Below are 16411 nucleotides of genomic sequence, written 5' to 3'. Positions count from 1 at the left end.
TGAGGACCGTTCTGACAATGACCATGGCATTGGGTGCTCAACTAGGAAGGCACTTAGAAGAGCAGTATTGCTGGAGGTTGTGTTACTGGGAGAGGACTGGGCTCCTCACTATCATGGAACACACTCCCAGCCAGCCCTTCCAGGCAGCTCCACCATTGACTGTGAACAGATGAGCAGTCCAAAGGAACCAGAGGCTCCTGGAGGCCAGCAAAAGAGGCTCTCCAGCCTTCAGGAAGATCGAGCACTGCCTGGTTTTTTTTTGTTTTATTTTTGTTTTTGTTTTTGTGTTTTTTTTTTTTTTCACAGAATCAGCAAAGGTTTTCCCATTCCCATCCCACTGCCCCTTTAGAGAGGACCAGGAGAGCCAGGAAAGGGAAGGGCTCATGGGTCTAGATATTTTAGAGAAAAGTTTTGGGGGAAGATGCAAACAGTGCAGCAAGGCCTTTAAAACACCCAATTCAAAATGTGCGTATTGCTAAATGAATTACTGCCGAGCTCAAAGGCCTTCTACTCCAAATGTGGCCTGAATAGCCAACTTTGATTCTATTACCTGGTATTAATATGAACTCCTTTCATGCAGTTGGGATTGTTTTTTCTGGGATGTATCGGAGAGGCAAAGCCTCCTCTTGAAAGCTGTCTCCCTCCCACCTGGGTCATAGTGGAGGTACAACTGACCCCAAGCGAGGGTCCAGCAATTCTCACTTCAAGCATCATCAAGCTGATGAGGACAGTAGGAAGAGGGTGGCTGCATCTCAGACAGGGAGGAAGGGTGAGCTTTACTCACAAGCTCTCAGAGGAGCAAGGAGGAAACAGCTACTCCCAGCAGCAGAGCGACCATACCATACATAACATCACAGGACAGGAAGGCAAAGACCAATGGGATTTGACCCCCAAGGGGGTCACTTCAAGAATGCCAATGCAGACATTACTTGTAGCTCCTTTCAAAGCCATTCTCAGAGGTATTAGATCAGCAAAGTCAACGAAACAAAGACAGAGGTGACCGACATGAGATGCAGTTAATGGAGACGGATGTTCTCAGAACACAGGTTCACGGACTGGTTAGAAATGGCCAGTGAGATGCAGGACACACAGGTGTCACGTGTGGCCCCAGGGTTGCGGCAGGGTCAGCAGAGTGATCACAAGGATGGGAAGAGAAGCCCCAGATAAACATGAAGGCAAAGCCAGCTTGTTTCTTACCACTTCGTCCTCGGTAGGCTTGAAAACACAAATTTACACTTAGTGGGAAGCCATGCCACACAAGGTCACGAGTCATAAGCACAAGGTTACTGACTGTTTCTCGGGGAAGACCATTAATGTTAAATGGGTCTAACGTGCTGGAGGCAGACATGCTCAGCATACAGAGAGCAAAACCAGCAGGATTTAGAGCATGAAGATACATATTTTTTAAAGGCACCCCAACCCTTGCAATTCCTTTTTACAAATGTCATACACACAGTGGAAGTGGTCAGTTAGACTGAAAAGTTCAGTCACCTGGGTCCTCAACTCCTATTCTATTTGCTTGAAAAAGAACATAACAAGGGGGAAAAAAGAATATAACAAATAGATGACATTCACAAGTTCAGTTCACAGGTTCTGTGGCATGAGGGGTCAAGGCAAGCAGACCAGATTTTAAAAAGCAGCTTGGAGGTGGTGGTTTAAGGAAAAGTCTAATTTGACCTTACTGCTTTTCACCCTCCCTGTAAAAAGTAGGCAAATAACATTTTTCAAAAGCGCAAATAATGTATCTGCCACAGAGAGCAGATTCGTGGGACAAGACTTTAAAAGGACCGGCGATTACAGTTCCAACTGGAACCATTCCTGGAAGGGGCAAGGGATGAAGAGGCTGCCCTAAAGGGCCTGTGTTTCTGGTAATAAGACCTGGGAAGCCGGGGCCTCCGCTGCCCTCGGTCCCCAGGAGCACAGTTAGTAATTGAGATTTGCGCGCAGAATACTGCAGGCAACTCGGAATTCAAGTTCGGACCATGAAGCAAAACTGCTATGGGCGCTGCCGGTGACACCTAGAGTTCAGAGCAGGCCCACTGGAAAAAGCTGTGGTGCCCTAAGAGGCCCAGAAGGCAGGCTGATCATTAGTATTAGTATTTTCATTTTCTAAGAAGACTGTAGGGAGGCCTCCTATGCACATAAGCCTAGGGCTGACCCACAGTAGAAGGAGAGGAAGCCCACGCCACTGGATCTTACCTCTTCTGCGTCCTCTGAATGGGTGGAGAGCTGGTCATGCTGAATAATCTCAGCATCCTCCTCTGTCGGTCCGTTGCCCACCCTGATCCCACCAAAGTTGAGAGTTCCCTACACAGATGAACAGAAAGAGTAGAATTTGCCTGGGCTTTAATGTGACATTCTGTGAGTGGGGAAGGGTGATGGTTAGTACATACAAACCTCAGAAAAGCATATATTCTCACAACAAAATCAAAACCCGCTGATCCAACAGCCAAGTAAAAACAAACCACTGTTCCCACCCCAACCAGCGCCGCCCCAGCCCCAGCCCCAACTACATTTACCACCTCATTCTGATCAGAGGAAACATGCAGCCTGCTGCACCAAGACTCACCAACCTGGCCTTGGTCAACACTAACTGAGATGACTGCTTGAATGAAAAGCTTAACCTGAACGGACTCTTGCAATGAGTGTAGCTCTATCTGTGAAGTTGTCAGTGGTCTAAGTTTTTCTAGAACTAAAGATCAGACTTTCTAAGAGGGAGTGGAGCCAAATGACATGGTGACCATAACCTGGTCTGATAAACTTTCAACTGGAACCCAAGAGTTCCAGCAACTTCTCCCAGAAGCATACTGGGTTTCTGCCCAGGAACAAAGAACTTCCTAGATCAGGGAAGGGAGAAATCTATATGGACATCAGCTTGCGGCCAGAGAATACTGAGGTCAAAAAAAAAAAAAAAAAAAAAAGGAATGAAAAGTCCCCTTTCCTTCAATGGAGGATTCTGGAGTGTTACAACAACTCTCTTCCAGGCATGTGGCAAATGCCAAATGGGTGTTTGCTTCCAGTTTCCCAGGCATAGTGTTCAGCGGGCTCTCCAGAACCAGAATTTCTAAGTCAACCTGACTTGGAAAAGCTTGGGCTTACTGAGACAAAAGGACTCTTTGAGTACAAAACCAGGCAGAACTGGGGTTAAGTCAGACAAATCCCAATGAGTGCTAACCCGCCAGAGTGAACAGGAGCTAAAGAAACAGGTCCTGGGCCCACTTCTTATGGTTTCTGATCAGGGACCCCAAACGAGGCAAGAGTTCAAAAACTTTTCTCCTGCAAATCGGCCTTCTGGGCAGCAGCACAATGTGCCAACAGGTTTGCTCCACTGCCCGGAAGTCCCTACTCGAAGCTTCATCTTTTGGTGTGCAGCTTTTACTACAGCTGACTGACCACCAGAACTCAGTGCTTGGGCAAATTCTCCTTCTCCTTGAAGCAGGGCTTCTTCCGTGCTGGTCAGGGAGCCAGCTGCATCAGAATCACCTTGAAATTAAAGAGATTCTCAAATACTACCCCCGGAAATTGTATACTTAGTAGATCTGGGGTGGGGCCCAGAAAATCTGTATTTTAAAAAATATTTCCCCACGTACAAACTGTATAAGCATTTATTGTCTACCTTGAAAATTCAAGCACAAAAAAATGCACATACCCTTTGAGACCCCCACCACTGGGAACATCTATGTTTATGAAATTTTATCAACATATGTGGACAAGGATGTTCCCTGCATTTGTATTTATAATAGCAGAGAATTGGGAACAACCAACACATCCATCAATGACAGTGATTACACAATTTTAGCATATCCAACAGAATGTTCTATGGAATACCAGACAACTATGAAAAAGAGTGAAACACTGTGCCGACAGCTCAGAGCCTGGAGCCTGCTTCAGATTCTGTGTCTCCCTCTCTCTCTGCCCATTCATGCTGTCTCTCTCTGTCTCTCAAAAATGAATAAACATTAAAAACAAAAAAATTAAAAAAAAAAGAGTGAAACAATCTCCCAGGATACACTAAAAATTTTTAAACTTAATAAATCAAGGGGCAAAAGAGTGCTACAGTTTAAAACACAATTCCTAGTATGTTTTAAACGTGTATACATACACATGTACAAATACATCTACATATTTATATCAATAGATGATAGCAATATGCTGATATATGCAGAAAAATATTGGAGGCAAAATTCCCCTGCCTTTGAGTAGGAGAAGGAGTCCAGGGACAGGGGCACTTTCACTTTCAGTACTATTTGCATTTTCTAACCTATTGCTTTAATTTTACTTTTTAATGTCAGTGGAGGATTGTCTGGGTCATGGAACTGTGGACTGTCTTTATTACTTCTTCTGTTTTAATACTCTAAGAAACAAACGTAAAGGTCACCAGGTGATTCTGATGTGTACTCAGATTCGGGAAGCACCGAGACCCTGGGCACCTCCAGGTCATGCAAACATTACACCTGACAGACCTCAGCAGGTGGACTGGAAGTACAAAAAGGGCACTGGTGACAGGAGAGGACCCCAGCATATCCTGGCACGGGTTACAGGGTTGAGGCAGGCTTCAGGCTTTAAGGATCCTAAAGCGGAAGGTCATTTCTGAAGCTTTTCCCAACCAGCAGACAGAGTGAGGGGCAGACAGGGTAAACCTCTCAGCCAGACACTAGCAAGTGTCCTTTCAGGACACAGGACATGAAAATTACAGGAAGGGGAGATGAGACATACACATCAGCAGAAAAAAGAAAACATTAAACTATGATACACTGCTTACAGACAACCCAAAGGACAAAGAACAGAACAAACACAGATCAGTGATTGTCTCCTCAGCCCTTAGGGTCAAGAATCCAGAGTCCTTGTGAAATGATCGTCTTGAAGCTTTCACGAGGCTCAATAGAACCAGACGTTTCGCGGAAGAACCAGTGGGCTAAGAAGACTCTACGAAGGTGCAGGTTTCCAGACGGGGGACGTTTCACTTGGACAATATTGTAGAAGAGGGTAACAGAGTTACAAGCACCAAAACGGATGCATCAGAAGCACATCCTAAATAGGCTAAGACTAACAGAAAGAAGGGCACGTGGAAAGAATGTCAATAATGGATAGTATGTGGTTTGTGAACTTAAAACATTTCTCAAAGGAGAGAGTAAATCCGTTTGAAAATAATTTCAAACGGTAACATTAAACTATCTTCTGATCCAAAATACCAGCCCTTTTAGATTAGTTCTAGAAGGATTACAGCAGTTTTCTAGGTTTAAAATGATCAGAAACACCTAATGAAGGAAAGAGCTATCCATCTAAATATTTCATTTTCTTATAAAGGAGTATGATGCCACTAGATCATAAGAGTACATGTGTGATTACTGCTGGTGAGATTTTTTAAATCTTACTGATTACCTAGAATACACCGGGCTAAGTTGATATTAGCACATTAAAACAGTTTGGTTAAGAGATGTTTTTCAGGAAAAATATTGAAATACTTAACATTCAAAGTGCTGTTGCTGAATCATGAGTTAGTATTTGAAGAAGGAAAGTCGAAACAGATGACTTTGGTTATTGTACCAGATGCAGAAGACACACGAGACACATGGCGGAGTGGAGGTCTCAATGGAACAGCTGAGGACATGAGGGCTTCTGAGTCTCTTGCAAAAAAGTAGACATGTATAAGCTCTGACTGGCAGGAGAGTAAGTCATAGCTAAAATGGACCAAATGTCCAAGCATCACTCCGAAGCAGAAGTTTAAAGAGCAGGGAGATTTATTCAAGAATCACAGAAATGTTCTTGCTCCATGCAGAAAAAACATCTAATACGTGGTCACAAAATATATCCCATTAAGATGACGGGATTCTGAGAGGGTACAATAGCCACTTTCCTCCCATAGACATGACTGTACTTACAAATTTGAATAGAAACTTAGTAGACCAATGATAAAGATGATATTAGAATCTACTCGTAAGAGGTGGAAGTCTTTCCTATCTTTGTCCCAATGAGATAAAAGGATGGACTTCCCAAGAGCACACATGTCCCATGCTCTCCATATAACTGAAAAGAATTCTGCTGCACTGTTTGCCACCTCTTTACACAAAATGTGATGGTTTGTCAGTTTTAATTCACTCACTGTTGCAGCCGCTGCTGCCTCTAGTCCCTGCTGGCTCGGGGTTGGGCTGACTGGGGCCTCCACAGGCTGCCCTTCCTGATAGTGAATGGAAGAGAAGAGGAAGGGAGAAAGAAACAAAAGAGGGCGGGAGTGAGGCGGGGAGACGAATGGAGGGTACATGGAAGGATGAAGATGGTCAGAAAAGGGAGAAGGAGGGTCTTGTAACTCAGCTGCTCTCCAACAGGAATAATAATCTAACAGCCGTATGAGAGTCATGCAATAAGATCTTTTGGGTTTTATTAGGCAGTGTAATAAGTAATCATTATTGCATAGCCAGAAATGAAAATTTGGGGTGTGTGTGTGTGTGTGTGTGTGTGTATAGAATTCATAAGCACACATACATTGAGTAAACACAAGTTTATGTGCGGCATTTAAAAAAAAAAAAACCTTTTTCCCAGATGTCTCAATTGGTGAAAGTATCATGGTCTCATTTTAAACGAAAATGTCTCAGCGTCAGCCCTGTGGTTGCCCAGGCAAACCACATGAGTGGGTTCACCCACCTGTAGCTCCTGCAGCCCTGATTTGGCTGAGGTTGCATCTAAGCAGGCCCAGACCTGGATTTTGCTGAGCACAGCATGAGCAAAGCATGACCAAGAAAGGCAGAAACTTATGACTTGTTTCCTGTACCTAAGCTACTCAAAGCTGAATCCAGATGTTCGAGCAGCAAATACATGGGTTTAAAAAAAATTTTTTTTTTCATCAGGTCCAATGCACATGCTGGGATATGACACAAGTGCGTTTTAAGAGGATGTAGTCTTATGCACAATTCATTATATCTGATGAGGAATTGCCTTGCTCTCAAGGGGAAAAAAATCTAGTATCTTTCAGCAATAAAAATACACCCACCAAATGCTTCCTCCTCAAATATTGATGGCGAAGGACCAGTGGTTTAAATAGCAGCATCCAAGGTACACACAGTAGCGCGACCACTACCAGGAAACACTGAATTCCTTTCTACAAAGTAAGGACAAGGCACATCACATTAATCAAACATGCAGTTTCCAACTCTAGCACAAATTTCCCCCAAACAGTATTTTCTTACTGATCTATGAATGACACCATCCAGTTTCTCAAACTAATTAGCAGATATTGTGGCAAAGCCCAAGAATGATCTGATAGGATGCTAAGGAGGATGGGCTGAATTTAGGTCTGAAGGTATGGGCTGAATACCAACACCACAGAAAGAGATTTTTAAAGGCTTTTGCAGATATCTGGCTTCCTGGGGCACCTGGGTGGCTCAGTCAGTTGAGTATCTGACTTTGGCTCAGGTCATGATCTCACAGTTCATGAGTTCAAGCCCCGCATCAGGCTCTCTGATGTCAGCACAGAGCCCGCTTTGATCCTCTGTCCCCCTCTCTCTGAGCCTCCCCCACTTGTGCATGCATGCACTCTCTCTCTCAAAACTAAACAAACATTAAAAAAGAAAAGAAGAGAAATATCTGGCTTCCTGATTGAGGGAACCACCTAAGCCAGTCTACCTCTGGGTTGACTCACCTGTCCAGAATAAAGCATCGCATTACTAGAGTCACCGTAGGAAAAGAGAAACATGTTTATGAAATGAATCAGAAGGCTTGGAGCCTTCTCAGATGTATGAGCATCATAGGCTGTCCACTTGTAAAATATGAGGATAACCAAGTAGCCAAACAAAGAGGTCATGAAGATTATTTCAGGAATAAATCCAAAGTAGATATTCAGGGGTTTCTTGAAATAGCTAAAAAGAGAGAAAAAAAATGTTAAAGGCAAACAGATCCAGGGACGCCTGGTGGCTCAGTCGGTGGATCATGCGGCTCTTGATCTCAAGGTCGTCCGTTCAAGTTTCACATTGGATATAGAGCTTACTTTAAAAAAAATTAAAATTAAAAACAAAACAGTGAACAGACCCAGGGTCACCCCCAGACCAAATGGAGTACTCACTAGATCTCCTACCTACACTTCCCTCAATTCTGTCTTTATCACTTTAAGAAGCAACAGCCAGATGCACTGAAGGCAACAGAGAGAAGCAGGATTAATTGTGACTTCTAAATTTTTGGACCTTGGACAGTTCCAGTACCACCCCCACCCCCACCCCCACCCCCCACCACCAAACTTTTCCCATCAGAAAGAGACTGGAAAATATAGTACCTTCTGGGACCATAGTTTATAATTTTATGTGAGTTACACATCAAGAGAAAAAAAAATACCTCACTCATTTTGATGAAAATGACATAAAGTTTTTCAAAGAGCTTTACTACAATTGTAAATTGTTAAGGGACTAATGCTAATTAAGCCTCATTTAAGAATATGAGATTTTTATAAAAAGCACCTCTTTAATGTAGAATAGGGTTCTGAGTTATTAATCCCTCTCCAAAGATGTCATGATTTCTTTAGGCGAAAGCATTATCTAAATTATGCGTGTTCCTGAGACAGAAATACAGCAACTCACGTATGGTTGAAGAGGCTCAGGCTGACTCCAAACATCATGTGAATGATGCCAAGGATAACAGACATCTTCATTTTAAAGGAGTTGAGAAAGGTCAGTTTATTGGTAGCAATGTTCCAGATCTATCACAATCCAAGGAAACAAAAAAGCATTATAAAGAGTTCATGAATGGGACATTATTATGCACCAATATTAAAACAATTTTTAGTATTTACTTACTTTGAGACAGAGAGAGTGAGTGTGTGCACACATGTGCATACAAGCAGGGGAGGGGCAGAGAGAAGGAGTGGCAGAATCCCAAGCAGGCTCCACACCATCAGCTCAGAGCCCAATGTGGGGCTTGAACTTACAAACCCTGAGATCATGACCTGAGCCAAGATCAAGAGTCAGACGCTTAACCAACTGCACCACCCATGTGCCCCTCACCAATTTTTTTTTTTTTAGTTTTTTAATTAAAATTTTTTTAACATTTATTTATTTTTGAGAGAGAGAGAGAGAGAGAGACCGCACATGCGTGCGCATGAGTGGGGGAGGGGCAGACAGAGAGGGAGACAGAATCTGAAGCAGGCACCAGGCTCTGAGCTGTCAGCACAGAGCCCGACACGAGGCTTGAACTCACAGAGGGAGAGATCATGAACTGAGCTGAAGTCGGTCGCTTAACCAACTGAGCCACCCAGGAGCCACCCAATTTTTTTTTTTTAAAGTAAGCTTTATGCCCAAAGTGGGACTTGAAATCATGATCAAGAAAAAGTCATGTGCTCTAACACCTGAGCCAGCCAGGAGCCCTTATTTACCTATTTGAAAGCTTTTTTTAATTATGAAAATTCTAAGCATAGACTTAAGTAGACAGTATAACAAATTCCCATTTACCTATGATCCAGCTTGCATACTTTTTTTTTTTTTTTTTTTTGAGAGAGAGAGAGAGAGCACACGCTAGTGGGGAAGAGGGGCAGAGGGAGAGAAACATAATCTCAAGTAGGCTCCACACTCAATGCAGAGCCCAACCTAGGGCTTAATCTCATGATCCTGGGATCATGGGACCCAAGCTGAAATCAAGAGTCAGATGCTCAACTGACTGAGCCACCCAGGTGCCCCCCTGAAAAATTACTACTGGCTCAAGGTCAATCTTATTTCATCACACAACCTACTCCCCACTTCCCTATTATTTGGAAGCCAAGTTCAGATATCATATAATTTTAACTGTAAATACTTCAGTACATATCTCTAAAAGGTAAGCACTCGTTTTTATTTTACTTAAAAAAATTTTTTTAATGTTTATTTTTGAGAGAGAGACAGAGCGTGAGCGGGTGAGGTACAGAGAGAGAGAGAGGGACAGAGACAAAGAATCTGAAGCAGGCTCCAGGCTCCAAGCTGTCGGCACAGAGCCCAACGTGGGGCTTGAACTCACAAACCGCGAGATCACGACCTGAGCCAAAGTCGGATACCCAACCTACTGAGCCACTCAGGTGCCCTGGTAAGCACTCATTATCAAAACATAACCACAATGCTGTTATCACCCCCAAAAACATTAACAATGATTCTTTAATACCATGAAACACACACTCAGTATTTAAATTTCCCTGATTGTGCCCCAATTTTTAAAAATAATTCATTTATTCAAAAGTAGGGTACAGATCAGGTCTCTACATTGATTACTGACACAGCTCTTCAATCTCTAATCTATAAATTCTCCTTTCAGCTCTCCTTTTTAATTCCTTACAAAATATTTTAAAAAGTTGGAACATTTATTTTGTAGATGTTTCCCCGGTCTGTGTTTTACTGATCACGTACCCTTAATGCTGTCATTCCATCTATTTTTAAAGATTAGTTGCCTTAAGCTTTGTCACCTAAGGGCCTGGACATCTGTAATATTTTCCCGCAGTTCTCTGCTTCTACTTGGCCATCAAATCACATTTCCTAAATCACTGACTCTGTTGCAGTCACTTCCCTGTGCCCAAACCTACCTCACACCCCCACTGTCTTCTCTACGATAAAGTGTGAACTCAGTAACCTGATAAGCCAGACCTTCCACCAGCGAGCCTGGCGTTTTTTCTGAACTGGCCTCCTTGCAAGGAGCTTATCCTCGGTGACTTCTAATCTCAAAACATGTGGCTGGTTCTCTCTCCAGCCCATTTTCCCTGAAATTCAGTTCTACGGCTCCAATTGCCTGATGGACATTTCACCTGTGCATCCCACAGGCACATCAAACTCAACACCTACCCTTAAGCGTCACATGAGATGTACGTAAAACAACATCAACAACAACGAAACACTCTGTTAACTACAGAACCCTATATAAATGTTACCTAATATTTTTATTAGACTCTAAGCTACTTGAGGCCAGGAGCTACATCTTACAATTCTGTGTTTCCCCCAGCAAGCACTATGCCTGCAGACAAGGATTCAATAAACATTTGTTAAATGCATGTGTGAAATGTTATCCAACCTTTCCAAGCCTTGGTTTTCTTATCTGCATGATAGGGATAGCAGTATTTCCCTGATAGAATTGTTTGAGGGGAGAGCCCTAGTGTCTGTAAACTGATGAATGGGTAAAGAAGATGTGGTATATATAAAATGGAGTATTACTGAGCCATCAAAAAGAATGGAAGCTTGCCATCTGCCATGACATGGCTGGAGCCAGAGAGTATTATGCTAAGTGAAGTAAGTCAGAAAGACAAATATTAGATGATTTCACTTGTATGTGGAATTTAGGAAACAAAACTGATGAACATATGGGAAGGGAAGAAAAAAAGAGAGAGGGAAGCAAACTGTAAGAGCCTCTTAAAGACAGAATAAACTGAAGGTTGATGGAGGGAGGTGGGTGGGGGATGGGCTAGACTGTGATGCGTATTAAAGAGGGCACTTGTTGGGGTGAGCACTGGGTGTTGTAGGTAAGTGATGAATCCTTAAATTCTACTCCTAAACTAATATCACACTACATGTTAACTAACTAGAATTTAATAAAAATTTGGAAGGGAAAAAAAAAAAAGAACCGTTGGAGGGGAAATCAGATATGCTAAGGGCAGAGTTCAGTGCTTGGCCCACAGTAAGCATTTCTGTAACATCTGCTCTTATAATAATAAAAATAAATAACCTTGTATTTCCCCACCTATATGATTTTGTACACACTTCTCACCTATACCAATCTGAAACATTTTTTAAAGGCCAAGTTAATACCCATTTTTTATAAGAAACCTTGATCTTTATGACCCATAATGATGTGTTTTTCCTCTGGAATGCTGTACTCCTTAAATCATTTTTAAATCTCCCCCCACCCCCCTTTTAAGCACACAATACAAAAGATTTGATCACACTTTATTTGCCTAAGTATTTTTTTTTTAATTCTGGGATAAGTTTTTTAAGTATATAAAGATAAGAATGGAAATCTAAAACCCATAGGAAAGGACTATTTCTGCTTTGTTAAAATACCTGCTAAACTAAGTTAAACAGAAATAAATTGGGAAGGAGTCTTGAAAATCAATCTTCCCAGGGTCAAAATTATTAGCCATCTCTGAAATAAGTAGTGCAGGAAAAATTATTTGGGTCCCCAAGGCACTTGGGTCTCTTATGGTTTGGAAGTACTCTGGACAAATACACAAAAGGCTTTCCAAAAACATGTCAACTGAAGGGGCGCCTGGGGGGCTCAGTAGGTTACGTGTCCGACTCTCGATTTCGGCTCAGGCAATGATCTCACCATTTGTGGGATTGAGCCCCTGCGCTGACAATGCAGAGCCTGCTTGGGATTCTCTCTCTCCTTCTGTTTCTGTCCCTCTCCTGCTTGCATGTGTGTGCTCTCTCTCTCTCTCTCAAAATAAACAAATAAACTTAAAAAAAAAAAAACAACCTTCAGCTGAAAACCAAATAACCATTTATCTTCAACTTAATTCTCTCACTTCAAGGTTACAGTTTAAAACTCTGGTGTTAGACATATAGGAAAGAAGTGCTCTTACTGGATCAATGCCAAAAGGGTATGGTCCACCAAAAACTCCAGGGACAGCTGGATTCAACTGTAGAACAGGGTTCCCCCGAAGTGTCTCATCCCTACCATGTTAGAAGAAAAGTTCCATTTGTTTTTATCAAGAGCGGGAAACTGCTAGGGTCCAAAAACTGGTCCTAAAAGAAACTACTACAACTGTCTTGTCTCTTCAATAAAAGAGGAGGGACTAGCACCTGAGAATGAGAAGGGATCAGCAATAACAAAAGAACACAACAAACAAATATACCTACATAACCAAGCAGGGAATTTGGGGGAATCTGCTTTTAATTTACAAAAAGAATCAATGTGCCTACATTTATAGTCTCAGTTTCTTGAGAGTACTGAAAGAATCACAAAACACTTCCCAGGCTGGGGCATAAATAAGAGGGGACACTGCATTCTTCTGAAACAGAGACACTGTCAGCCACTTCTGAAAGAAGTAGAAGTTTACCACTTGTCTGGAAGATCAGAGCTGAACAGGAAAGGAATAAGCTTTGACTTTCGTCTTCTTTGCAACTTACGTCCAATTATACAAAGAGAACATTGGCCGTACGCTCCAGGATGACCCGAAGATATTAAGAGACTTGGAAAAGCAATCATTGTAGATGAGGCCAGTGTAGATGGAAAACACACCCATCAGTAGAATAATGTACCGGCCACTGAACACAGTGCTAAACATCTGGAAAGCAGAAGAAAGAGGTCAATGAAATGTACTCTCGGTGGCTCATGACGTGACAATATTGAGAATATACTAGACCCTTCTTCTCACACCACTTTACCCCACCCTGGGTCAGAGAGCTTAACGTAAAGGTCAAAATACAATGCTAACAAGAAATTACTTTCACAGCACATGGCCGCTTCAGTGTTAAAATGAATATAACTTCTTTTTCTTGACATGGCCTCTGTAACTTCTCTATAACTTCACGAATAAAAGACTTCCAGATCATAATTTTATAGTGACTGCTTGAGGAATTACAAAGTGTCAGTCTGACACAGATGTGACAAACATTACCTCATTCTCGTTCTTCTGGGAGAGAAGCCGGCTCTCCCTTAACACCATCCATACAGCAAAGAGGGTCATCAAAATGCCATGGCCAAAGTCCCCAAACATCACAGCAAACAGGAAAGGGAAAGTGATGATGGTATATGGAGCTATAAAGAAACCAAAGGAGGAAAAAGACAAAGTACAGACAACTGTGCCCACCACCAAAAGATCACATTCCTCACCGTACTCTAAGATCTGTACAAGGGGACTTACTCCCGAGCTGTTGGTCAGATAGACTCTCAGAGAAAACCTTCCATGACAGGACCTCACAAAGCAGCTCTGATGGCATCTAGGCCTACTGCTAGCATTTTAAACAAAGGACACAGGAAATGTAAGTTTTGTCCCTAGCCCTGGCAACAGTGTAATTTGTTCTTTGATTCCTTTTCTCTAACTCCTGGGACACTGCTCCTTTGACAGGCCAGCTTTCTTCTCTTGTGCAGCAACCATTTCCCAGCTGAATAAAGCTCTCAGGTACATGGGAGAAAGCCTGGAACCCAGAGCAAAGTCAGTCCTGTAGAAGACTCCAGCTAAAAATGAATTCCCAGACTCTTGATTTAATAATTAACTCTCCTGGCTTTGCTTTGTGAAATCTGCTTTGTGTCTAAAATGGTCAGTAATTGCTATATTTTCTCTGTCTAACCTGGTATAGGGAAGCCTTTTAAAAATATCAGATATCTTAGAAAAAACTTAAAGTACTTCCTGCAAATGGTGTGCTAGAGAAAGTCAGGTGTTTCATAGTTGTGAGGGCACACAAAAGAATCCAATCCGCTGAGCTCATTCCTATAAAACCACTTCTTAAAAGAGTGCCACCCAGCAACAAACCTCCCTCTCTGTGTCAAAGTGGGCACGTCTTTACAGGAATGACACTAGAGCTGAGATCTTGACAATACTGTTAGTTTTAAGCCAGTTATTCAAGAACATTTGAAGGGAAGCATTAGAAGAAATAACAAACAAAAAATCAAACCTCTAGAAGATTCAAGCTCTTTTTACCTGGGTTTATCTCTCTGTAAGTCCCGATTCCGTAAGCATCTACTATGTTCTGAAAGCCGTATGTGAACTTGTTCGTTTTGTTATAGGTTGGGGGAGTCTGATTTGTTTGCATCCTGTTCAAGATAGAGGGCACAGTGGAGCCACTGTGTTCCTGGGAAACATTGAGCACACATAGCAAAATTAGATCATCCTGACCATGAACATATTCATCAAAACTCCTCAAGCTGTGCATATAAAATACGTGCATTTTATTCTATGTGAGTTGTTTCTCAATCTTCCCATCTTTGGGAGAAACCGGAACTAGGTATAAAATTTACGATGAAAAATTTACATTAAGTCTTGGGAAGAATATCCTTACTGTGAAAAAAATTCAGTTCTAAAATGTGTAACCAAAGAAAATATGGCACTTCCTTGTCTGAAGACAATCATCTGCCTTTCTGAGATTATCGCTGTTCTCTCCTCCTTTTATGGAGAAAGCAGCGAATGTTTTCAAATTCTAACTACTAAGCGGGACTGCCAGAGGTATCCCTCAGAAGTGGTGTGCTGGACAGAAAGAATGGATCAGGAACAGACATTGTGGTCATGAGCTACCCTGAAGAATCACGGGTATACGACCAAGTCATTTCATCTTTTTTGAACTGCAGTTTCCACATTCGGAAAACCAAGATGTACAAGATGTATGGTTAGGATATAAGAGGAGTACAAGGTGAGTATAGTCAAGAACTCTGAAAGTAAAAATGCCACAAAAATGTAATTAATTCATGTTATTGTTGATGGGAACCTCTTTTCCTGGCTGCATGGTTAGTGGTGCGGGACTCACCGTGCCCCTTCTGAGTGCAAACTGGATGGAGTCGAGGTCGGTGACGGGGCACCAGACCTCGGCGATCAGGCACTTCTGGGTCACGTCTATGTTGCACAGATTCAGGGTGTGGTAGATGGCCTTCATCTTCCGCACCTTGATGAACCAGACACGGATGTTCTTAGCAGCCGCCTGCAGAACCCTCTGGCGGTGGTCCTCTGTTTGATTCAGAACCTTTTGGGAGAGAAGGGAACAAGGAAAGATCCTTCTACATACAGAACCAGTCTTAGATCTCAGCATATAAATGGGAAAGAGGCACAGCTTTCTGAGAAGGGTTGCTAGGGACCTATTCTTCTTCAGACTAGAATGGCTTTTTTGGGGCACCTGAGTGACTCAGTCAGTTGAGCGTCAGACTTCAGCTCAGGTCATGATCTTGCGGTTTGTGGGTTCGAGCCCCACGTCAGGCTCTGTGCTCACAGCTCAGAGCCTAGAGCGCTTCAGATTCTGTCTCCTTCTCTCTCTGCTCCTCCCCTGCTTGTGCTCTGTCTGTCTCTCTCGCTCTCAAAAAATAAAGAAACGTTAAAAAAAATAGAATGGCTTTTTTGGGGGGTAAATTATAAGAAATTACAGTTTTAGTTACTAATATTCATTTTCTGTTAGCTTCAATCTGAAGAGAAACCTGAGGAAATTGTTTTTAGCTCTTCTATATTTTATCTTCCCACCAAGTCCACAGCACAATATAGGTCATTGGCTTTTACCTGGATCATTAAAGAGCAATGGCTTTCCATATGGAGTCTCAAACTCAAAGAAGTCAGCATCATCATAGGCCTGGGAGTTGATAAAATCCATACTTAAGAACAGTAAGCTGCAGAATCCCCTGAACATAAGCCAGCATCAGGGAATGATGGGAAAGAGGCAGGGCTGAGCACCGTTGTCTACCTATGCCAGAAGAGACTCCATGCCAGGGAACAAGAGACAGGAGACACTGTGGGGTCAGGAGGACTCATGGCCTTAGAGGGGATTTAGACAGCCACGTACCA

General features: G+C 42.5%; 1 protein-coding gene across 10 annotated transcripts in view; it reads right to left on the bottom strand.

Annotated features, from left to right (window-relative positions):
- Positions 1-16411, bottom strand: part of ATP6V0A1 (ATPase H+ transporting V0 subunit a1) — a 59282-nt gene that overhangs the window by 11453 nt on the left and 31418 nt on the right. For 3 of the 10 annotated variants that reach the window (XM_043584521.1, XM_043584524.1, XM_043584522.1), the window contains exons 10-20: positions 15393-15605; positions 14573-14723; positions 13550-13689; positions 13059-13216; positions 12512-12602; positions 8565-8683; positions 7637-7853; positions 6989-7096; positions 6104-6178; positions 2200-2307; positions 1198-1215 (exon numbers count right to left, since the gene is read on the bottom strand). In XM_043584521.1, coding sequence (XP_043440456.1) covers positions 1198-1215; positions 2200-2307; positions 6104-6178; positions 6989-7096; positions 7637-7853; positions 8565-8683; positions 12512-12602; positions 13059-13216; positions 13550-13689; positions 14573-14723; positions 15393-15605 — 1398 coding nt within the window. The remainder of the gene's footprint in view (positions 1-1197; positions 1216-2199; positions 2308-6103; positions 6179-6988; positions 7097-7636; positions 7854-8564; positions 8684-12511; positions 12603-13058; positions 13217-13549; positions 13690-14572; positions 14724-15392; positions 15606-16411) is intronic. The other 7 variants (XM_043584525.1, XM_043584527.1, XM_043584526.1 and 4 more) reach the window with 4 other exon arrangements.

Source organism: Prionailurus bengalensis, chromosome E1, assembly GCF_016509475.1.
Source record: "Prionailurus bengalensis isolate Pbe53 chromosome E1, Fcat_Pben_1.1_paternal_pri, whole genome shotgun sequence".
Lineage (NCBI taxonomy): Eukaryota > Metazoa > Chordata > Mammalia > Carnivora > Felidae > Prionailurus > Prionailurus bengalensis.
The sequence above is the reverse complement of the archived record's forward strand: the minus strand, read 5'-3'. Positions and strand labels throughout refer to the sequence as shown.